Source organism: Oncorhynchus mykiss, chromosome 5 (assembly GCF_057628025.1).
Source record: "Oncorhynchus mykiss isolate SJ-2025 chromosome 5, ASM5762802v1, whole genome shotgun sequence".
Lineage (NCBI taxonomy): Eukaryota > Metazoa > Chordata > Actinopteri > Salmoniformes > Salmonidae > Oncorhynchus > Oncorhynchus mykiss.
Window position 1 is genome coordinate 51,525,417 of NC_143026.1, and position 24,717 is coordinate 51,550,133.

At 40.7% G+C, this 24,717-nt stretch overlaps 1 protein-coding gene across 24 annotated transcripts in view; it reads right to left on the minus strand.

The window, feature by feature from the left end:
- Positions 1–24,717, minus strand: part of LOC110523998 (adhesion G protein-coupled receptor D2) — a 160,921-nt gene that overhangs the window by 97,731 nt on the left and 38,473 nt on the right. For all 24 annotated transcript variants that reach the window (XM_090235112.1, XM_021603243.3, XM_090235109.1 and 21 more), the window contains 8 exons: positions 24,397–24,452; positions 24,122–24,248; positions 22,156–22,259; positions 20,885–20,987; positions 20,542–20,695; positions 19,484–19,617; positions 18,843–18,958; positions 17,312–17,432 (listed from right to left, as the gene is read on the minus strand). In XM_090235112.1, coding sequence (XP_090091238.1) covers positions 17,312–17,432; positions 18,843–18,958; positions 19,484–19,617; positions 20,542–20,695; positions 20,885–20,987; positions 22,156–22,259; positions 24,122–24,248; positions 24,397–24,452 — 915 coding nt within the window. The remainder of the gene's footprint in view (positions 1–17,311; positions 17,433–18,842; positions 18,959–19,483; positions 19,618–20,541; positions 20,696–20,884; positions 20,988–22,155; positions 22,260–24,121; positions 24,249–24,396; positions 24,453–24,717) is intronic.

Sequence of the window (24,717 nt, forward strand, 5' to 3'; positions counted from 1 at the left end):
ACACACTAACAGACATTTAGGGATTACATAAACTACAGTATTCTAAAACAAATAAAATATTCCTTGGGTGAGGCATTTCCACATCACTCACATATGTTGGTTGGATTTCATTCTGGGCCAAAAGCCATGTTAAATATGCACTCAGTTGCTTTTATAATGATGGCGGAACATATTCAGCCATCAACACAGTGCCAGGTTGCACTAGGGACAGGACATAAAAAACTATTTCCAGATTAAAGCCTTGATTCTACGAAATCCTTATTTGAATGGGCAAGCCTTTATATTGTTTATACCATATGTATAAAAGTGATGTACTTAAAACAATTTAAGTGATAATGGCCCGAGGAAATAAATTGTGTCAGAGCCTGCACCATGCTGTAGATCTGATGTAGGAGAGAGGACAGTGGTAAGCTTTCACAGGAAGTCAAGTGGGGGCAAAACAACACAATGCACTCATGCTAGGGCTGTGACTGTCGTGGAATTTTGGATGACGGTTATTGGCCAGCCAAATGACCACGGTCACCAAAATAACCGATGGAATAGCAACAACCAAAAAAAGCTAAGGACTGCATGTGCAGCCATAGAAATAGAATGAATAGAACGGGTGTCCCCATTCAAGTCAATGATGGCATAATGGGTGGACTGGTAGCCAAGTAAAAGCAGGAAGTGTACCCATCAATATGTGCTGTGATTAAACAACAATTTGTTGATTAAACAACAAAAAATATTTCATTTCATGAGCCAGCTGTTAACACCATTTGAATGAACATTCTACATTACCTTGGAAATTATTGTATCACAATACCAGCCAGCCATTGTGGGTGTACCCATGAGTTTACAAGTAAAATTGACCTTTCGGTAAGCCTCGCTCCAGATTTTTGGGCAACAATCGCAGCGCTCCAATGGACTGTCATCGAGTCCGACAACTAGGACAAGCTCACGTTTAAATCGCATGAAAGCAAGTGAAGGCTATGGCAGAAGCAGAGTTTTGTTCCGATTTTTTGTTGTTGTTAATGGCTAAATCATTTAACAGTGCACCGGGAGTACTTGCTACTGTGATTCCTGATATCTGTTGGGAGTATCTTTTTATCCAAAATTGTTACATTGTTTGATAGCTCAGCTGGTTAGCTAGCTCCCAGTATCATCTGCCAAATGTTGCTAACGCTAGCTAGTCACCTAATTTAACTTGTTTTTTCAAAATGTATGTTAGCTAGCTAAGTTAGCAATGTTATGAATACAACTCCTATCTGTTACGACAGCAGGATGCAATTTGGTTATAGCTTTAACTGCATGCTGAGTGAATTCTGAGCCTTTCTGTGGCTACTGTAGCTACACTACAAATATAATTTTATCAGGGTCCCATGAAGCAATTGTAATGACAGTCCACCACAATTTACCCAAGAGTTTCCTGATTAGCAAGCGGTAGTCTGTGTTTAATTTCATTGTGTATTAGAAACACAGTTTGAAATCATTGAGAGAAGATATTGCAAGTGGTTGAATGGGGAATGTTTTCTGAGGTTGCAACAGTAACCAAGGGGGGTGGGTCTTAGTAAAGGGTCAATTGCCAGGGTTAGGCTTCAAGTACGTTCTATTTATCCTATTTCTATCTGTGCTTCTGCTGCAGGGAGGGGGGCATTGTCCAGGCAACCGAAGATTTGTTTGCTACAACACCTTGCTTGTTTCAGCAAGGAGCAAAAAGAGTCCATGTCACCGCAGAAACGGACTCAACTGCATGAATATGCGTCCCGTCTTCAGTCAGCTGTAAATATATTTTTTTAAACAGTTTTAACAGTTATTTGATTTTCATGAATGTTGTCATCCATAACCGTGGGCTACACGGTTCTACTGTAATTTTGCTAGCCCTAACGTACAGGTTGTACACGCACACACACACACGTGTGGTCATCCCCCCCCCCACACACCACCACCACACACACAGTGTCAGAGTGAACGGGGGACCCCCAGGCCAGCCACCCCTGTGGAGCAGGGGGTAAACTGAGCCCAGAGAGGGGCAGTGCTGACTGTGATCACTCAGGAGAGGAGGGAGAGTTATTAGCTTAGCCCTGAAACACCTACTTAATATAGGGGCCAGTGCTGATAGCTAGCAGAGCCTAGCAGAGGTGACAGCTTTTGGACCTGCTTGAGGAAATCCAATTGAAAAGCAGCCAAGAGGAACAACAAGCCGAAACAGATGTTGCTTGCTACCACTGGCACGACGAGGTATACAGCAAGAAACAAACCCATGGCAAATTGTGACACACACACAGGCACAAGCGCTTTGTACACACTCGTGCACACACATACACATCACAGGTATATCATGTACAGTACCATCCTTTTGTATTAAACATATGGTACGCTTATCTAACTTCATCTGTTTCTCTATTGATCATTTGGTATTGGATTAATATTCTAAACTGATATTTGCCAAAATTGAATAAGTTATCAATGAATTCAAAATACATTTGGAATAAATGCACCATATTAAATGGATCACACATAATACAAAATGTATACTAAAGCAATTCTACTCATTTCAACATGAAAACACTTAGCAGATTTAAAGATTTAAAGCAAGGGTTCTCAAAGTTTTTGGGGCCGGGACCACTTTGTAATAGCAAATTCATATATGAACACAACTCAAGTGAGATAAAAAAAAATAGCATACAAGGAGTTTTTCAAGGAGTTTCTATGACTTCGGCACTACATGGCAGGATGAATATCCCTGTGAGCCACCCATACACTTTTTTATTTTGGTATCTGGCCGCGGACCCCACTTTGAGAACCCCGCGAATTAAAGAATCCATAACAAAATGTCAAGGTTGTTGAAAAATTCAAAGTAGCCTAAAAAAATACTTAACATTTCACAGAGGACCCAAAACACCAAATAATGTTCTGGTTTTCAGGAGAGAGTTGTCCATTCAGAAGGGCTAGTTTTGGAAGGTCAGGGAAAACATGTATTGAGCGAGCGCTGAACAAAACTCTTTCCCCCCCTGAGCATCCCACCCCATTTTCAAACTGCCAGCAAAGCATCCCGTGGAAAATTGAAAGATCTAATCACAATGTTCTTTCTCACATTGTTTCTCTAATATTAATTGAGTTTGGCAAGGCTGACCATGCCTCATTCATAATAACATTAATTTATTTTTTCCATTACACCCTAACAACTACGAGAGAGAGGGAGGGAAAGGTGAAAAAAAACTATCCCGGTGACATATCTTTATAGCCAGTCGATGACAGATGTCACAACATTTGCCATCGGTCTAACATTGTGTCGGTGTGTGTTGTATTGATTTTACATCAGAGGGCCAAATGTTATTGATGAACCTCCTTCGGTAACGGATGAGAGCACTATTGTACTTCTTATTGTACTTGTTCTTGTTTAAGTACACCGACCGAAGCCACTCGAGTGGCAGCTTTTCCATTCACTAATGTACTGATTTTGTCTGGTGTGTTAACTTAATTCTGGAACGTTTACACCAATCTGCCTGTTACAATACGATTCGAATCCAACTGAGTGTGTAACCGTATACCCGGATTTATTCTAGTGTACACATGTGGGAGAAAATAAGGGCGAAAGAACGAACTGTAAACAAACACACTTTTAAACAAGACAATTTGGCATTGCATGTTCCCAGCGCCAAGGAAAACATACGCGCAGAAAACTGATACAAACTTTTAACACATGGGTCAAACCAAACTCTTTGAACTGGCAAAGGAAAGAGAAGCCTGAGTGCCAGAAAGCTGTTTAATTAACAATACTTAGATATCCAACAGACATTTTTGGGCGCCCCCCTGTCAAATTGCATGAGACCCCACTGTCAATCTTGGGGCATATTTTAATTACACATTTTCCACTAACGGGGGTGGGGTGGAGGTGGAAAACGAACTTACATCTCTGAGAAGCAGTGAGCAGCTGGAGTTTGGGTTGGGCTGGGAATCTCCCTCATACACAAACACTCAAACACACGCTCTCGGCTCTGAACTGAGAGAGAATAGTCCAACTGACTGTGGATAGAATCAGGCACGCTTCTACCATCATCACTACACTTACACCTACTGAATGCAGAAAATGTGATACTTTGCAGGATACCTTAAATTTCACGGCATGAAAAAAGGGGAGCGAAGAAGGCCAACTTACTATTTCTCTTTGTCAGTCTCCTATGTAAGCACAGTGTATTGACTGTATTTTTCAGGCATTGTGCTGGGCTTATTATATTAAAATCATAATAACAGTGTCTATTTGGACTAGACGGTAGCTACCCTTTGTAGCAGATACTATTTGCAACAGCTAAAGCTACTTCTTACTACATGTCATTCCATTCATTAATGGCAAACTTAAAACTTCCCCAAAAACTCCACTTTTTTGGTAGTCTGAAAGGAAAGGACTGTGTAGTAACTGGTGGATACACACAAACAAGCTTCTGTGTGCATTAGAAACACCACACAACACACCGGAGCAAAATCACACTAACAAAAATAAATAAAACGCGCTGATATGCAAACTCAGAGAAAGTTGCACTAGCGAGGGAGAGAATTATTATCCCAATTCCTGGATCCTAGGGACGTGTTTCCTCTCTTCTTCTTCCCCACCTGAGGTGAGGCGAGCTGGGGTTAATGGCATATGCCAACTGCGGTGACGTGTGGAGCCAGCGGCAGTTCAGGCACTTTGCCGGAGTATCCATCATGATAAAGCAGGGGACCCGGAGTCTGTCACATGCAATCACAATTTACTACGGATCGCGGGACTTCAAAGTGAAAACGAATGGTAGTTCATCGACATGAAGACTTCATATATCTTGTTTTTGGAGGGGAACTTGTCTTGTCTTTTTTCTCTTTCTATTTGTATGGCTCTGTGTTTTTGTGTCCCTATTTAAGATGCCATAAAATATTCCCCTCTTCCTACTGTAGAAGAAATGATTCAACAATTTCGTAAAATATAATTTATACTAGAACTTATTACAATACAACTAATTGAATTTGGAATTGTTTTTTTGTGTATATTTATTTCTCTGCTTTTAAGGAGTAGTTATCTAAGAGGTCTTACATTTTAAAAAAGGGATTAAAAAAGGCCCATATGGCTTTTCGGCCTTTTCATGTGATTGAGCATCGCAAAGTGTTAAAAGTGATAATCATAAAAATTATCAACCACAGGAAAGTGAAACGAGCCGCAATAACGTCGCTGCCTCAGCCTCTCGTTCCGCGCGACTTTCTCAACTCCTGGTCAACTAACCTCTTTAATCTAGCCTACTAATGAGTCCAAATGACACAGGCTTGACGTTTTTGAGATGGTGTTAGGGCGATTTTCTGCCCCGGCCGGGGCCCTTCTCAAAGACATTTGATTGGCACATGCTTTCACTTAATGAGGATAATTACTAGGAATAACAACTGGGGAACCACATCTGCTCAGTGTAACGTCGGAGCAAAGGGAGGTGGTGGTGCCCCGATCTGTCAGAGAGAGAGAGAGAGAGAGCGCACTCTTTTTCCCACCTTCAGCGGCATGGGCCCATTCTAACACAAACCCTACCTCCTCCCTTCTCCTTCCTTCCCTACCTCCTTCCACCCCTCCCTTCTTCCCTCCCTCCAGTCGACAATAACCAGATTAATAGGAATCAGCATGTCGTTGTAAACACTCATTAGGGCCAGGAGGCTCGGCGGCGCGCGGAGGAAATGACACAAGATGCCGGGTTGTGTGTGTGGCTCACCCTGTCCTGTGTGTGTGAGAAAGCACAGCACGGCCATGGGAGGAAGGGCAAAAGGCCAAAGGGGCTGAGGCTGAGTGACATCCCCTTGGCTGCCGTTGTTCTCTCTGTCTGCGACTCCATGCCATATTTGCTTTACACAATGCTGCTGTAACATTGAAACAACAATGCTGTAACGTTTGAAATAGCCAGGTAGTTCCCTGGGTAATCTTTATGCGGGAAAAAAATCTAAATGCATAGCATCCCTTTTCAGCGTAAATTCTTAGATAAACCGACAGACTGAATTTTCCTTTCTCTGTTCAATAATAGCTGTGACATACAATTAAGCTTTCTTTCGAAAAGGAATAATGATTTACAAAGTCAAGGCCCCTGAATAATACATTGGTGTTTATTTTGGTTTAATTCACATGCGAGAAAATAAGCGAATAGCTCACTTGCAAATTGGCATGTGTATTTGACGGCCTTTACCCCCCCCCACCCCACTCAGCCCTACAAAATATTTAAAAGATGCTGCTGCCTTGCCCCATGCTGACCCAGTTCTCACTAATTATCTGCAAAGTAGGCATCAAAGCAGGCCAAACAGTCTGCAGCACTTAGATAGATTCAAACCCATTTAAAATATATGACTGCGATGTGGTCGGGCTGAGGGCTCCCCTTTCTAACTAACTAATCCACCAAACCTACCCCATCTTGCTGTCACAGCCAGACGAGCACGTCTGTGTGAACTGTGAGCTCACAACAGGTCGGAGAAGGCAAAGAAGTGGTTGAACTTATAAATAGAATGGTCATTGTTCTGAATGTGTTATTTCAGTGTTGGAGTCGTCGGAGTGGTTCCTGACACTGCTAGGTGGGTGGTTGGCAGGGGGAGGGCAGAGGAAGGGGGAAGGGGGGGTGTTGTGTTATTATAAAAAGGGTCATGAAGTGAGAGTCAGCTGATCATGTGTTTCGGGTCATGGGCTTGCACTATGGTTTGCTTTCATATGACATAGGCTATTACTAAATTGAGCTGGCAGGTAAATTCTAAAGCAAATAAATGCTAGTGGGCTTAATACAAGAAAGGGTATTTTTTGAGGTGGTGGTGTCGTGAGTAACGGCAGTAATTTAGAATTCTCTCTCCTTTTGACAGGAAGCATATCATTCTTCCCGGCTTATTTTCCCAGCAGCACCGATATAGTCAGGTTTTTGGGTTTTCGCTCGGATGGTGTTTGGTTCAAAATGAGGCCCTTCTTTTATTCTTAAATACCACACATTGCTCACTTATGCGCTGCTGGTCTATTGGACTTAAAAAATATTTTTATGGAATTAACCCAAATATCATTTTTCAATTGTATTTGTGAGACTTTGACAAGGGTTTTAAGGAGTTGATATTTTATTGCTAACATTCATTCATAAAACATTCATTTATTTCCATAAGAAGTTACGGAAATGCAATATGAAATGTGTCAGTGTTCTCCTTAGACAGTGTACAACACTTATCTACTTCCAAAGTTAAGTTACATGAAATGAGACATGAAAAAATAACAAGAACAAGTTTGAGGCAAATGCCCCAAAAATATATTACCTAAAAAAGCACACTATGACCTAATTAAAAATGCCATCTTCTTAGGAATTCATAGTAAGAGACAACACTGACCTTGAAATCTTGTTTAACATTGTTTTGTGCCGGTAAATAAGAATTTGTTATTAACTGACTCACCTGGATAAATAAAAAAGCAAGCAATTGACTTTTTCCTCCGTGCCCTTTACCCTGTCCTCTCAGGCACCCTGTATTTTTTGGGGGATTTATGAACACATTTATGAATACATTTATTGGACTGATATACGCATGCCCTGTTATTAATGTGCTTCTATGTATTTGACACTACAAGTTCCCTAGTACTTGTTGCTACATAGTGATACCCTATCACCTGTTGCTACAGAGTGTCTAATGAATGTATACCTATTCAACTACTTATAAATAAAAAAAATTACTATCATCTGGGCCCAGAACTACATATTCATCAATAGTTTATCAAATGCATTATTAATTCTTATTCATGAAAGCTATCATGAAAAGTGTTACCAAAGGTTTTAGTTTACCCTGAAAAAGTACAGTTGTGAGAAAACAGAAAATATTAGCATTATTTAAGTTAGCATTTGATGCGAGATATCGCCACACTGAGTAGGGGCTGTGTCTTTGAACTTTACAAAGGCACTGGATTCCTAGGGGGATAGTGTTCCTGCCTGCTGCCGTCTCAAACAATTCAACATGAAAAACATTTCCCTGGTAATCTGACCATTGGGCTGTGTGTGTGTTTTTAAATTCATCCTTTGTTTAACTAGGCAAGTCAGTTAAGAACAAATTCTTATTTACAATGACGGCCTACATCAGCAGAACCCGGACGACACTGGGCAAATTGTGCGCCGCCCTATGGGACTCCTAATCACAGCCGGTTGTGATACTGCCTGGAATCGAACCAGGTTGTCTGTAGTGATGCCTCTATCACTGAGATGCAGTGCCTTAGACCGCTGCGCCACTCGGGAACAGTGCGAGTGTGTGTGTGTCTGTGTTTAATTATTTTTTTATTTTACCTTTATTTAACTAGATGTAGATCTAGTTTATTACCGTAGACAATTACTTTTATATTCAGAAAGGATGTTTGCAAAAAAACAAAAACATTATGATACCTTTCTGTTTTCTCAATGACATTCAATTCAGCATTGAAAAAAGGCGCAAGTTAAAGTTTGTTCCACCTGAGCGAGTCTGACCACAAGTCAGAGACCACTGTGATAACACACCAAAGGCATTTGATTAATAATTTTTGTCTTCTTCTAATGCAGGGGTGTCAAACTCATTCCACGGCGGGCCGAGTGTCTGCGGGTTTTCAATTTTCAATTAAGACCTAGACAACCAGGTGAGTGGAGTTCCTTACTAATTTGTGACCTTAATTCATCAATTAAGGACACTCGGCCCTCTGTGGAATAGGTTTGACACATGAATTCTAATGCCCCTTAAGGGGAAAGTTATTCAAAAGTAACTGAAAGTAATCAGATTACGTTACTGGGTTAGGTCATCTAAACTTTTGGACCGGTAACTGTAACGGATCACATTTAAAAAGTAACCTACCCAACCCTGTGTGTGTGTCTACGCAGGGGAGACAGAGGAAAGGTGTGTGTGTGTGTGTGTGAGACACTGCCCCGGAGAGGCTGGAGAGTTCATGTGAGTTGACTGACTGGACAACTGCCTGGAAAGCTGGACTCCTGTTTTTGTTCCCTGTCGTGCGCTGGGATTTAAAATAACCAGTCTCCCCTTTGTCTGAGGTGGGAAACGGGGAGGTGACGGGAGTTGGAGACACACACACACACACACACACACACACACACACACACAGAGAACATGACCCAGGCCCACTCCCAGGGCGCCCCCGATGGAGGTATCTTGGCATCCACACGAGTGAGCGTACGCATGGCCAAAAAATTCCGCCGGGGATTGCTAGTGTGGGGGGGGAAACTGAAGCATGACACACAGCTGCGACAGCTGAAAGGAGTGTAAACGGCCCCCTGATCTCCTCCTGGGCCACAACCACCATTAATCAGAGACAATCACCAGCCAGTGGACTGGGGGGTCAACTCAATTGAATCCATTTGAATCCACTCAATTCAGAGACATGACACCAAATTCACTTCATGACTAGAAAATTATTAGAAATATCTTGTTTATGAGTTGTAGTTCAAGTTCATGTCAAGGGCAGAATTCAGAGGATGACACAAAATTCAGTCCGTGACTAGAAAATCATGAGCAATGTTCCATTGTGATGATGCATTTTGAGTTAATATCGGAAAAGTGGGCAGAATTTAAGACGGAACTTACCCCGATCCTGCACAAGCGTAACTCCTAGAGATACAGGCCTAGGGCCCACTGAGTAACAAGGCCACAAGAAATGTCCAGTTCTTTCAGGAGGCATTCAGAGGCTTCATAAGCACTAAATATAATTAATAAGCAAAGTTATACTACATAAGGGATGATAAAAAAGCTCAATCCACCTGGTGCTTTGCCAATTGTGGCATTATGACCCTTTTGCCTCACTTAATAGACTATATCATGACATTTGCTTATGAATGATTTCTGAAAAATCATTATATGCCTTTTAAAGGGTTCATAAAGCCTTAACACTTATTTAAAGTGTCAAGTCTTTTTCGACAGCCTTAGAAGTCGGGCAGAAGGGAAAGTTATCATCACTGCCTACAATTACCCCAGTCAAAGGCTTAGCTCAAAGGGCCTGGCAAAACAGCCACAATGAGTCAAACAATCAGTCAAAATAATGTCAAAACAACCCGTCAAAGGAAAACGTGAAAAAAGTCACATTCAACAAATAGAGAAACATTCTTGAACTGAGTTTTAGTTAGAACATCTTGAGTGTCTAAAAACGCTATGCTCTTATGACTATGTCTTTGGCCCAGGTAGACACTCTCTCTCACACACACACAAAAAAAAATTAAAAGTCCTTCCAAAAAGCCCAAATCCCTGATTCCTGACTACTAAGACTGTGATTATGCAGGCAGCCAATTCTGATATTTTTTCCACTAATTGGTCTTTTGTCTAGTCACATCAGATCTTTTTCAGAGCTGATCTGATTGGACAAAAGACCAACTGGTTAAAAAATTATCCGAATTGGACTGCCTGTTGGCTAAAATTCCTATTTTTTTTTAATGTAATTTGTTCCATTCGCTTCTAAAATGCCATTCGGACAGCCAATGTGTATAGAACCAGTATTGATGAATTGACTGGGTGTCATCTTTGACTGAGCAACAGTCATGTCATGGTAAAGCACAAATTATATTGGTTCTTTCGACACCATATGGGTATTCAGAAATCTCATCATGACAAATGACAATATATTATATATGACACCACATATTAAATTAAATATAATTTTGACAGAATGCCCAGGGAATACAACATATTTTAATCCGAAAAATAAGATGTTAGGTTTAGGCACTGATGTTAAGATTGGGAAATATCTATTATCTCAAATATCAGAAAGTAGCCTCTTTAAACATGCTAAAACTTAATTTCACAACGAATCAATTGCATCTCATCATTAGATTAGCTTATCAAATCTATTCCTTCAGCATTAAACATGATTAAAAAAGTAAACCGTTTCTGAAGTGCTGTTGAATGCATTTGGAATTACATTTCTATCCAGGCACTGACTATTAATTTCAAAGGAAAAGTAAAAGCTATTGTCATCATCAGCAACTTCTAATTAAAAAGCTTGACAAGAAAGTGCACAAGTAAAAACAGTTACTGATTTCATCATATTTTCCCCACTTTAATAGTAAGAACTTGAAGGACTGAAATTACACTGCCCTCTGGTGGTTCAAAAACAGACATTTTAAATGCCTTATAACCTCTGCTGCACAAAAACAAAACCTTAAACACCAACAACTTTAAAAGCAACTATTCTATAACTAATATTGTAGCTTCCTCTACACTTATTAACAATGAGCAAACTCACAAAGTTCCAACTTCCAAGCCCCAGCCCATTTGTTTTCTCACTCTCACCCTTCCTCCCCCAATCTCTCGCTCCCACTGCACTCAAAAGTTATTGATAGTTAGAAGTTATGGGCTAATAATACAACGGACAATGCATGGCCAGGAGCCCATTATGCCCAGGTAATGGATAGCAGGGAGCTATTGAATGACATTGCACGGAGATTGGATGACGGAGGGTCGGCGATTTATGGCCAAGTGAAGCCCCCCTCCATGCTATTTATTTCCAGCTTGATAAGAGAACAGATGAGGCATGGTGGTATTTATGGTCCACAAGTTCATAAAGACGGCCGGGAAGGAGTTAAAATCCTCTCATATTCTAGGGATATACACAACATGACCAAAAGTATGTGGACACCTGCTCACCAAACATCTCATTCCAAAATCTTTGGCATTCATATGGAGTTGGTCCCCCCTTTGCTGCTATAACAGCCTCCACTCTTCTCGGAAGGCTTTACACTAAATGTTGTAACATTGCTGCAGGGACTTGCTTCCATTCAGCCACAAGAGCATTAGTGAGGTCAGGAACGGATGTTAGGCGATTAGGCCTGGCTCGCAGTCAGCGTTCCAATTCATCCCAAAGGTGTTCAATGGGGTTGAGGTCAGGGCTCTGTGCAGGCCAGTCAAGTTCTTCCGCACCGATCTTGACAAACCATTTCTGTATGGACCTCGCTTTGTGCACAGGGGCATTGCCATGCTGAAACAGGAAAGGGCCTTCCCCAAACCAACAAAGTTGGAAGCACAGAATTGTCTACAATGTCATTGTATGCTGTAGCATTAAGATTTCTCTTCACTGGAACTAAGGGGCCTAGCTCGAACCATGAAAAACAGCCCCAGACCATTACTCCTCCACCAAATGTTATCATTGGCACTCTGCATTCGGGCAGGTAGCGTTCTCCTGGCATCTTAATTCAGATGAATTGGACATAATGAAATATCGATGAAACTATTCGATATAATGTATCACTCTAAAATGTAAATGTACAGTGAACAAAAATACAAATGCAACATTTAAAGATTTTGTCCCATGTTTCATGAGCTGAAATAAAATATCCTAGAAATGTTCCATACACACAAAAAGCTTATTTCTCTAAAATGTTGTCCACAAATGTGTTCACATCCCAGTTAGTGAGCATTTCTCCTTTGCCAAGATAATCCATCCACCTGACAAGTGTGGCATATCAAGAAGCTGATTAAACAGCATGATCATTACACAGGTGAACCTTGTGCTGGGGGTCAATAAAAGGCCACTTTAAAATGCACAGTTTTGTCACCCTTCACAATGCCACAGATGTCTCAAGTCTTGAGGAAGCTGTTGCCAGAGAACTGAATGTTCATTTCTCTACAATAAAACACCTCCAATGTCGGTTAAGAGAATTTGGCAGTATGTCCAACCGGCCTCACAACCGCAGACCACGTGTATGGCGTTGTGTGGGCGAGTGGTTTGCTGATGTCAACGTTGTGAATAGATTGCCCCATGGTGGCGGTGGGGTTATGGTATGGGCAGGCATAAGCTACGGACAATGAACACAATTGCATTTTATCGATGGCAATTTTAATGCGCAGAGATACCGTGATGAGATCCTCAGGCCCATTGTTGTGCCATTCATCCGCGGCATTCACCTCATGTTTTAGCATGTCGCAAGGATCTGTACACAATTCGTATAAGCTGAAAATGTCCCAGTTCTTCCATGGCCTGCATACTCACCAGACATGTCACCCACTGAGCATGTTTGGGATGCTCTGGATCGACATGCATGACAGCGTGTTCCAGTTCCCACCAATATCCAACAACTTCGCACAGCCATTGAAGAGGAGTGGGACAACATTCCACAGGCCACAATCAACAGCCTGATCAACTCTATGCGAAGGAGATGTGTCTTGCTGCATGAGGCAAATGGTGGTCACACCAGATACTGACTGGTTTTCTGATCCCTGCGCCTTCCTTTTTTGAAGGTATCAATGACCAACAGATGCATATCTTTATTCCCAGTCATGTGAAATCCATAGATTAGGGCGTAATTCATTTATTTAAATTGACTGATTTCCTTATATGAACTGATAAAATAAAAACAATATCTGAAATTGTGGCATGTTGCATTTATGTTTTTGTTCAGTATATTATAATATATACCAAGGACCAATTACATGGTATAGTAAATACAATCGGAACCAATGGGTGCTTACTCAAAATGGAGCAAATTTAGAATCTACCAAACCATGTGCTGTTGCTCTTAATGCAAAACATCAAATGAGTCAAAAACAACAACACAAATGATATATGAGGAAATGCTAGGGTATAAAACCACACAAAGATACACACATATATGCGCGCATGCACACAAACGCACGCACACACTCCCAGTGTGTATCAGTGGGAAAAAGAAAAGAAAAAAGGTCTGTGAGCTTTTGGTGTGTAAGAAAATGCATGATCGTGTTTGCTCGTTTGTTTATCATGGTCGGTTAATGTCTGCAAAAAAAAAGAAGAAAAGAGAACAACAACACTGTAAATACTCAAACAATCTTGTCAAGCACCCAATAGGGGGGAGGAGTGCGATGAAAAAGGCTTGTCAACATTATCTGTTTTATTGATTTAACAGTAAAGGCAAGCAGCTTAAGCGTTACGTTGCTTTGGCCACCCCACTGAAAATACAATAGCCACAAATAAAAAAAACGTCCTTAAAACGTCCCCTTTTTATCACATGCCGGAATCACTTGAGGTTTTGCGTGCATTATTATGTATTTCCTGCATTTCATCATCTTTATGGGCGGCCATTAGAATTTCAGAATGTTCAAGTAGGTTTTTCCTCGCCAAGAAATCAATGTCATTTGAACGAGGATATACTGTAGTTAGATACATCTCCAGCAGAACTGGAGATCAGTATAGGCCTACGTGATGCATCAAGAAGTCACAGATGACACCAAATTAAAATGTATCACAAAAAGTGGGTGAAAAAACGTGGAAGATACATTGAGAAACTTGCAAAAACAAGATAAATGTTTTGGCTCCCAAGATTTTGCTCCAAAGCCTGAGCCTTGCTTGCATTACGAGAGAGAGAGAGCTATGCAAGAGAGAGAAGAGAGGAAAGGGGGCACCACATGGGCCTGGAAATCATCAGGAAAACAGATGAATCCATTTTAAATTGTACACAGGGGACGTCTATTTTCTTCATGTTCCAGTGGAAAAGACCGGGCCGAAAAGACTCTCAGTACAATTAGAAGATCACAGAAAGCACTCAGGATGTTTCCTCTGCGCTGGGCCTAGTGCTGAGAACCGTCTCTGTGACTCACCGAAATTGTGTTGACTTCCTCGCCATCAAACAAATGCGATACTTCCTAAAAGACTAAAAACACAGCGATGGCGACAATCGAATCAAAGACTCAACTCTAGCCTCGGATTCCAAACAGCTTACATCAATAGCTGGCATTCCAGCTGGATGCGCAAATTCCCAACAAAGCAATTAATACTTTCAAAAATGTGTGTGATACTTATTGTTTCACCGGATGTCCACCCTCTGAAGCTGTATTTCTTTGATAAGAATTCAAAGCATGCGGAGCAAATATCTAGTATATAGTGATCTGACATTTTCAGCTTTAACACTCCCAAAATACTGAATAATATACTTGAAAGACATACTTGAGAAATTATGCAATACATGAGTGACACTCTAGCTGAAGAGCAATAATCTAATAAGTGATTAGGCCTGTATACCGAATAACAAGGTATATCTAATAAGGGACAATATGCTGAATGCCAGGTCACGGTTAGCAACGGGGGACTAGTTTTCTGCATAGCAGGGGTGGTCTGGCCCTATTCTCTACAGTCAAAGCCTTTAAAGCAGGGCCGATTACGGAATTCAGGAGCAGCTGGCTATTATAGGGCCCCAATCGCCACACCAACTGACACGGAGTGCCCCGTCACTTCATTAATTCCTCCTCAGGCGAGGGTTGTTGACCAGTCTGACCCCACACAATAAGCAGTCATTTGAAAAATGTATATAGTCCCATTTGGATGGCCATTTCATTTATTTAGTTTCATTTCATTATTTAGCATTGATAGAAGTAAAAGGTACTCACTCACACGGTCACATAAAAAAACCTGTACTTGACTGGTGAATTACAAAAAGGTGCAGGTTAGTGCTATTTGTTGCCTTATTTAAGATTGACACGATAAACATGGGCTGAGACTTTTGGTGCGATAAATACAGACAGTGATTATGTGTAGGATGATTTCCTCAAGGCATGATGACCGCTAACACTGAATCTAAACCGCAAACATGCCTATTTTAACATTACACAGGCAGTTAAAAGCACTGTCCTGACCAGAAAGTTGTACATTTGTTACCTGTATCTGAGCAATTCAACTGTATATGTTGTCTTGGTAATGCTCCAATTACATCACGAATATAGACATAAAAATATTATAACTAGTCTGCTATGCGATCACGTGGATAATATGATGTTAAATGAGTCATGTTGTATGTTAGTGAGGTAACGGAAGCTTTTAAGGACCCGAAATCATTTCTTCATTCAGTTTGCTCTATTGCTTATAGCAGGGCTCAGAGGAAAAACTATGAGGAAAAGTTGTTTCTATGTTTCTACTTTACTGTTAAAGTGGAAGCCGTCCATCAAATCTATGTTACTCCACCCCGACTACTAAGATAGCCTGCATTAATTATTGTTATGATAAAAAATGTAATTAGATGTGGGAGAAACATAACTATTTATAGTTAGAAAGAGAGAGGGCTTTCTTAATGATCTGACTCGGGCTAAATCTCTATTGATTTCTTGTTAAATATACGGCTCAATTAAAGATACAACTGATTAAAGATGACTACAAATTGCCAAGCAGGATGTGAGTAGTGCGAGTACTGCACACCAGGGTAGACCGCATTCTGAGCGTTACATTATTCTCCCTCTCTCTGTCCTATTTTCACAGGCAAGCAAGATAATTAAGTTACACTGGAATTAATGTTTTCATGTGAAAACCGATATTTCTCAAGTTGATGTTAATTATGGGTCGGAAGTAAAAATGAAAGCTAACTCCTGGGTACACTGCTGAGATAAAACATAAGAAAATACGTATTCATGTTTTCAGAATGTTGTATGTGTCATATTTATGAAATGTAATTAGAAAAATACCTTATTTCACTGTTTAAAAAAATATTTTATTTACATGACTACTGAATCCAATATCAAAAACATGATACGAAGTGGTGAATTTGACTGAAATTATGTACATTGTTCACTGTAAATAAAATACTTAAATAAAATAACAAAAACATGTTTTTTTGTAGCTGAAAAAATAAACAATTTAAACATGAACACAATTGACAATCAAGATGCCAGCCTGTAAATTCTGTAGTAGCTCATGAAACCATTTTGTAACTTTCACTGAAAAACAGAAGCACCTGTTTAACACAAGCAGAATGCTACTCATTTCCTGTCAAAGTCAACCTTGTCTCCAACAAACACAAACTGAAACCTTGAGAGTTTGTTGCTCTTTTTCAGTCAGAATAAGAGAATCACGAGAATGCATAATAGTAAAATGCTTTCTGATAAAAAAAAAAAAACATTTAAAAAACGATGGGGATGTTTTTTATGGTAAAATGAGAGTCCCTATTTGCCACAAATACTGATTGTGTCCCTTTTTTAATCTCTGAGCTTGGTTCTAATACAGCATCTCATTCACTCACAGCAAAACCTAGAGGCCTTTCAAAGAACAACGGTCTCAACTGAAACTTGAGCCACTTCCATCTCTATTGGTGGTTAGTGGTCTTGCAATCCTTGTTAATTCTCCAATCAACATCTACAAATCAGTATGTCCCTCTACTGGGTAGGCCTCCAATGAAATAGGCCTATAGCAAATAATCTACACATCCGTATACGGTCATATGTGTATAACACCGAATTGAGGGAGAGGAAGAGAGAGAAAGAGGACAACAGAGAGACAAAGAATGAATGAAAGAGTGAGAGGAAGAGAGAGAACACACAGAGACAGAATGGGTGAAAAAAAATTTAACAACAGAAAGAGTGATATGTTTTTTTTAGATAAGTGAAAGTATGTGGCCAGTACCTGCAGTGAGTTGAGAAAGATGAAGATGTAGGCCATGACTATGGAGAAGGGCACCAGGACGCCACAGAGCCAGGTCAGGCCCAGGATTGGCAGTAGCACCAGCACCGCTTTCACTGCAGCCCTGAGAGAAAGCAACCACAAGCCAATCGACACAAATTGAAGGACTGGGCACCATGCTAGCAGACAGTTTCCCCATTACCCACCCAATCCAGGCACCTCACACTGAAACTCCCCGTCCATTCTGGATCGGATCAGTGCGCAACGCTATGGGCTTGGTTGGACGTGGTTGGCTCCCTACTGGGCCAAATAGGGCAGGTTGGCAGGAGGGTCGACCCAAGCACAACAGGGGCGGCTGGTTAGTCTCATATTGTGACAATTTCCACACTAAATCGCTCCCTAATTCTGTTTAGGATGAAATTACCTTCCAGTTCAGGTGACCGCTAAACCGCACCAGCTGTGGGGCTGGAGAGGGCTCTAGTTTATTTAGCGGAGGAATGTGTTTAAGTTTCCACTCTGGCTGCCATCGGGCAGGCCGGCTGACGCTCAACACCAACATTGATATTCCTCCTCCACAGAGTTGTTATTGTGACCAGCGCAGCTGAGTTGCAGGAAAAACATTTACACGTTCAAATGATTTCCACTGATAGATTGTAAACAGCACTTCAGTGAATTAATAATTACACTCAAATTTCACACACTGTATCCAATACAAAGGGTAAAGGAAACAACAAAGGGAAAAATACCAACACACTTTACCTCACCTCTTGCAGTGTAGTTAATATCTTGCAATTCAGTTAATATGTACACTGGGTATATCAAACATTAGGAACACCTTGCTAATTTTGAGTTGCACCGCCCCACTTTTGCCCTCAGAACAGCCTCAATTCGTTGGGGAATTGGACTCTACAAGGTGTCGAAAGCGTTTCACAGGGATGCTGGTCCATTTGGACTCCAATGCTTCCCACTATTGTGTCAAGTTGGCTGGATGTCCTTGTTCTTGATATACACGGGAAACTATTGAGCGCCTTGAACCTACTACCATACCCCGTTCAAAGGCACTTAGATCTTTTGTCTTAGCCATTCACCTTCTGAATGGCACACATACACAATCCATGTTTCAATTGTCTACTCTCCTTTATCTACACTGATTGAAGTGGATTTAACAAGTGACCTCACTAAGGGATTATAGCTTTCATCTGGATTCACCTGGTCAGTCCATGACATGGAAAGAGCGGATGTCCACAATGTTTTGTAAGACCAAAAAATGCATAGAGTCATTATATACATAGAGTTATTTGTGTAAGAGATTATAATGCCTCATACATGCTTATAACAAGAAATAAAAGTATTATACCTGCCGGCTTTATGCACAATGTTAAAAACTAATTCTAACTAGATTACAAAACCAACCTCAAACCATGGAACTTCTGCAAAGACATAGAACAACTACATTAGTATTGTCTACCACCTAGTAGTAGTCCATTCCAGTGGCAGTAACTGTAATGAAATTACGCCCCTGTGTGGTGCATACCTGATCTGCTCGTAGGCCTGCTCCACAGGACTGCTATCCATTGCCAGCATGATGGACCTCCTCTTGGCTGTGGAGATGGTGATGACCACCACCCGCATCAGAACCATGATGTTCACCTGATGAGACGACACACACACACACTGTCGGTAAGACAGAGACATACAATATATTCACATACACTTCAACAGGGTAAATGCAGTACATAATTGGTTAAAACATGCAAGTCATGTGAGAGGTACTGTTTGTATTCAGAAGGCCTACTGTATCTAAGACATTGTTTTGTCATCTGTTAGAGTTAAATTGGTAGAATTTTTTGGGGGGGGGGGGTAATAATTAGGGCTGGCAAACAATAAAAATATTCAACTTTAAACATCTTCAACTTTAAATAACTCGCAGGATTTTCTCAAAGTGAGCTGTAATTCAAGATTTTTCATGACGACTTCTTGATTTTGTCTAACGTAACGGTTAGCAAAATTTGGGAAATTGAGAAAGAACAATTTATTTAACCTTAATGTCAACTTGTTTTTACATGGCATTGTAGATTTTAGCTGTATATATTATGTATTTGGGATGTTTTCAGTGTATTTTCAATGCTTTCAGACAATGCAATGCGAGCAAAAAAAATTTGCGTGTGTTCTCACCATAATTATGAAAATGACAGGGCCTGCGAAGCCCCAGATGACCCCGTTCTGCACACTGAGCCAACAGTGGCCATCAGCAGAGTACTTCCCTGAGGCAGAGGCCAGGGTGATGGTGACTATCAGCACTGGCAGACCTGGTAGGGAGGGAGGGAATGAGAGCTAGAGCAAGAGAGATCAGTTCAGTGTGTGTGTATATGCACTGTATGTGTGTGTATGTACAGTCAGGTACATAATTATTTTCTCTATAAAATAAATAATACAAATACTGAGCTATATTGTATGCTAAAACAAATGGGAAATTATATTATTTTAAACTATTACAACTGCTCAGAGAAAGATATTTTGTTTAACAAGTAAAATCTCAAACGATGGGGGACAAAATGATTTGCACCCGTTTTTAATACTCCAGCACCCTCCCCTTGCGAGGATAATGACACCAATGTTTTCATGAGATTGGAGAACACGTTGGGAGGGATCTTAAGACTATTCCTCCATACAGAATCTTTCCAGATCCTTGATATCCTTTGTCTGCTCTTATGGGCTGCCCTCTTCAATTCAATGACATTTTAGCCAAACACCTAGTTGCCTCTGCCAGGAGGCTGACACATGGCCACAAGTGGATTTTCCAGCAAGACAATTAGCCCAAGTATTAATCAAAATCCACAAGGAAATGGTTAATTTACCACAAAATCAACATTAAGTCTCCGGACTTGAACCCCACTGAAAACCTGTGGTTTGAACTGAAGAGGGCAGTCCATAACAGCAGATGAAGGATAGGAAGGATCTGAAAATAAATATATATAAATAAATAAATTGTATTAGTATAAAATAATACAATTTCCCCATACAATATAGCTCAGTATTTGAAAAATGTATTTTATACAGTCTTTTTTTGCTCATATTTATCAAGGGTACCAATAATTGTGGACCTGACTGTACAGTATATGTAGTGTATGTGTACAGTATGTCTACTGGGGAGAATGGGATATGGAAAAGACATTGTTGCTCAATGGACTAATAAGAGAAATCTTCTTCTATCTTGTTCTTCTGTGTCATACCCCAGCCAATGAGGTAGTAGTACTTCATGTGTTGGTCCTCGCTCAGGTTGACCGCCACCACTTTGCTCCAGAGCAGCAGTCCTTCCACCAGCATCCAGCTGAAGGCAGCCATGAAGAAAAGGTGCAGCAGGGCCGCCACCAGGGTGCAGGCCACCTGACAGGGTCAAGGGTCAGATAAACAACACGCCAGACCAATACGCTTTGTAAGAGGATACGTCACAAAATGTGGAGCCACCCTATCCGTTTCAGGGGTAGCGGTTTCCTAGCAAAGAGAGGTGCCGTAGCTAACTAACTGTAAAGTGAATTATTTTTGCCCCACAGTTAGCCAAGATTGTTAGCCTACCTTGTTGTTGACAGCTGAGCCACCGCAGAGAAGGACTATCTGGGCACAGGTTAGCGCAATGAACAGGTTCTTGTGGATAGACGTCCTGTCCGATTTGGGAATGCTGGACAGAATCAAAAGATTTAGTGTTGAAAACATTTATATTTTAACAGGACGGCATAACAATAAAACCCCAATCAAGTATCTTTGCAATAATTACACATTTCACATGTATACTTTCAAAATGTCTGAGAAAGAAAGTAATAGCAGCAAATAGAAAGGCTTTAAAGGCTCACTCTGTGATTTATCCAACCCCATCCTCAGCTTTATAGCAAACCAAGTGTGGGTCTGTCATTTTGTTGTTATTCAAATGAAGTATTGGCGAATAACCAGCCATCTCTTGTTTTCATCTGTGTGCCATCGGGTGTGTCTGGGATGATTTAGGTGTAACTGGCTCATAAATCTCCTTGTCAAGTCGCCTATTCCCGCTATTTCCAACCCCAGCCGATTGACCAATCGGCTATTCCAATTCCCATGCTGATTTGGATCTCCATTGATGAGTTAATTTGCTGTCCTTTAATGCCACCATAAACCTTCAGTGTGCTCAAACCCATACACTACTAATTACTACATTAGCACTGTTAAAAACATCTAAAACAGAGCATCAGTGATGACTAGGCAGGATTCCGACCATAGAAATATAATTACTAGAAGGGACAAAGTCCTTGAGATCATGACAATTTTACTTGAAACAAATTACATTGACTTGAATGGGAAAACCCAATTCTAGTAATTGTATCTCTATGATTCCAATGGTATGTTGATGACTGGTTTGACCAGGGTTGGGGTCGATTCCATTTCAACTCAGACAACTCTTCATTGGAAATAATGAGAAATGTCTTCAATGAATCTCCTGAATTTAATCAATTCAAATGGAGTTAGAAACCCAAACCCTGGATGTGGCAACTTACTGTTGAGGAGTTCTGCTGTTAAATCAGGTTTAATTGTGAATGTAGCTACTAATTTATTGCTTTTAAAGGGGCTTGCTTACAATGTTTGTTTTCTCTTACTGTCTTTAAGTAAATGTTGTTGTTTGCTTTTGCATGGCTAAAATATCATATTCCAGTGAGTGCTGACTAAGAAATGGGCCATGCTGGCTTTGGAGGGTGAAGCTAAGTTAGAGAGGCCAAATGTCTCCAATGAGGCCATGTTGGTTCAAATTCTTCCCAGTTTCACAGTGGTGGTGTTTTTTCAAAAGTAGCAGCTTGGCGACTGGCTAATAAAACACTCACTCCAGCACGGTGAACAGCATCAAGGTCAACACCAGCGCGCACAGAGAGGCCCCAGAGCCGATAAACGTCAGCTTCGTCAAAATATCCTCCTCCTCCTGAGTCCACTGGGGAGAGAAAGGGAGAAAAGCACACACACGCATACACACAGTAGGACAAGCCAGTCAAAACACAGTCAACACATAAGTCTTGTTATCATCCACTGAGTACTGATCACTAGGAACAAGTCTATATTATAGCTGATTAACTCCTACATGGCCTGAGGCCTATGGTTCTCCATACTAACAGTGACATCTACTGGGCAATGTGGCACAATACAAGTTTGCAACAGTCTGATGGCAATAAGTGCAAGTGACTGACGTTAGATGAGCTTGATTTGAGGAATACTTAACACAACAAATAACCCTACTAAGCAGAGCAGAGCTGAACTACGCTGACCTGGCTACAAATCCACCAGTTGCTGGAGTTGTGCGTGCATGTGTATAAAATTATTTGATGCAATATCAGAACTGAAACATACCACTACCACAAAGTGTGCAAAGCTCTCATCAAGGAAAAGGGTGGCTACTTTGAAGAATCTCAAATATAAAACCTGTTTTGATTTGTTTAACAGTTTTTTCTTTACTACATGATTCCATATGTGTTATTTCATAGTTTTTACGTATTCACTATTATTCTACAATGTAGAAAATAGTAAAAATAAAGAAAAACCCTTGAATGAGTAGGTGTGTCCAAACTTTTGACTGGTACTGTAGTGTATGTTGTTGCTTTGACGTCATTTCTGCAGATTATTATTTATACTGAACAAAAATATAAATGCAACACGCATTGGTGCAGCCATGGGTGGGCATAGGTCCACCCACTTGGCAGCCAGGCCCACCAACTGGGGAGCCAGGCCCAGCCAATCAGAATTAGTTTTTCCCCACAAAAGGGCTTTATTACAGAGAGAAATACTCCTCAGCACCCCCTCTCCACCCACGATTCCACAAGTGAAGAAGCTGGATATGGAGGTCCTGGGCTGGCGTGGCTACACGTGTTTTGTGGTTTTGAGGCCGCTTGGACGTACAGCCAAATTCACTAAAACTACGTTGGAGGCAGTTTATGATATTAAAATTAACATTCAATTATCTGGCAACAGCTCTGGTGGACATTCCTGCAGTCAGCATGCTCTCTCAAAACGTCTAACATCTATGGCATTGTGTTGTTCGACAAAACAGCACATTTTAAAGAGGCCTTTTATTGTACCCAGCACAAGGTGCAACTGTGTAATGATCATGCTGTTTAACCAGCCTCTTGATATACCACACCTGTCAGGTGGATGGATTATTTTGGCTAAGGAGAAATGCTCACTAACAAGGATATGAAACCAACACTTTACAGGTTACGTTTACATTTTTGTTCAGTGTATTAATATTAATATTAATTTCAAGAGAACAAAAAAAAGTCAACCCTGTTACATAAATTGAACTGAAACTGTTCCTTTTAAATTATATTTTTTCTAAAGAAACATTGAACATCTCATAGTCAAATCTACCCTTTTTGACAAATTTCTGGTGTTTTGTGGTGGAAAACTGAGTGGGTTGAGCGTAACACATCAACCCTATTACCCATAGATCGACAGGCTAGAAATGTTTTAACAATAACAAAAATACTGTGAAGCTTGCATTCAATTCCCCTTCCCTGATTCACACAACAAGCTTCCATTCTGCATTTCAAAAGGTGATTTATGGCTGATTTAAGATTACATCTTCAACACTGTTACGGTCAATATTGTTACAGTCAACCCTGTTACTTTATTTGGCAGTTACGCACTATTTTTAATTTTTAATTAACCTCTTGAGATGGTAAAACATGTTTTTTATAAAGTTGAACGTACTCTTTATGACAGAATGTTAAAATGTTTGTTTTTTTTCCTCACCAAGTTACACTACTCAAATGGCATGTAATTGGTGGAACGACCATGCTATACCTTGGACTCCATGTAATTCATCAGGACAGCGAAGTTGGTGGTGTGGTTACAATAGCAGGAAGTGACATCAGAGCTCGTGTGAGTCACTCTGCAACCTTCGCTGGACCAGCCGTTAGAATTCCCAGTCCTGTGGCACAAAAACCCAGAAATCAATATGACACAAACACGCACGCACGCACACATACAAACACTACGCAACGTTATGTTATGACTTATCGCTACTGACATGTACTCTAGGGACGTCTGACTTAGCTGCACTGTGTGGTCATACTTACATTAGGGTGAAATTCCAAAACACGCAAACAGGCATGACTCGCTGCGAATACTCCACCTAGAACAAGAAACAGATGTTTCTCACCCTCTTTCTCTCTCAGTCTCTCTCCTCGCACCCTTCGACAGGACACGCCAAAAGCAACACGGAATCAGGCCAGGGAACTTACTAGAAAGACCTGGGCCAACTCTTTACTTTGTGAATAGATGTCAAATCAATGACATGTACTGTATTGTAGAGTTTCTATAACAACGTTATGTTTCCCTCAACCATTACTTCACCCTGTTCCCAACCACTGTAAAAATGACCAAGATTGGTTTGAATT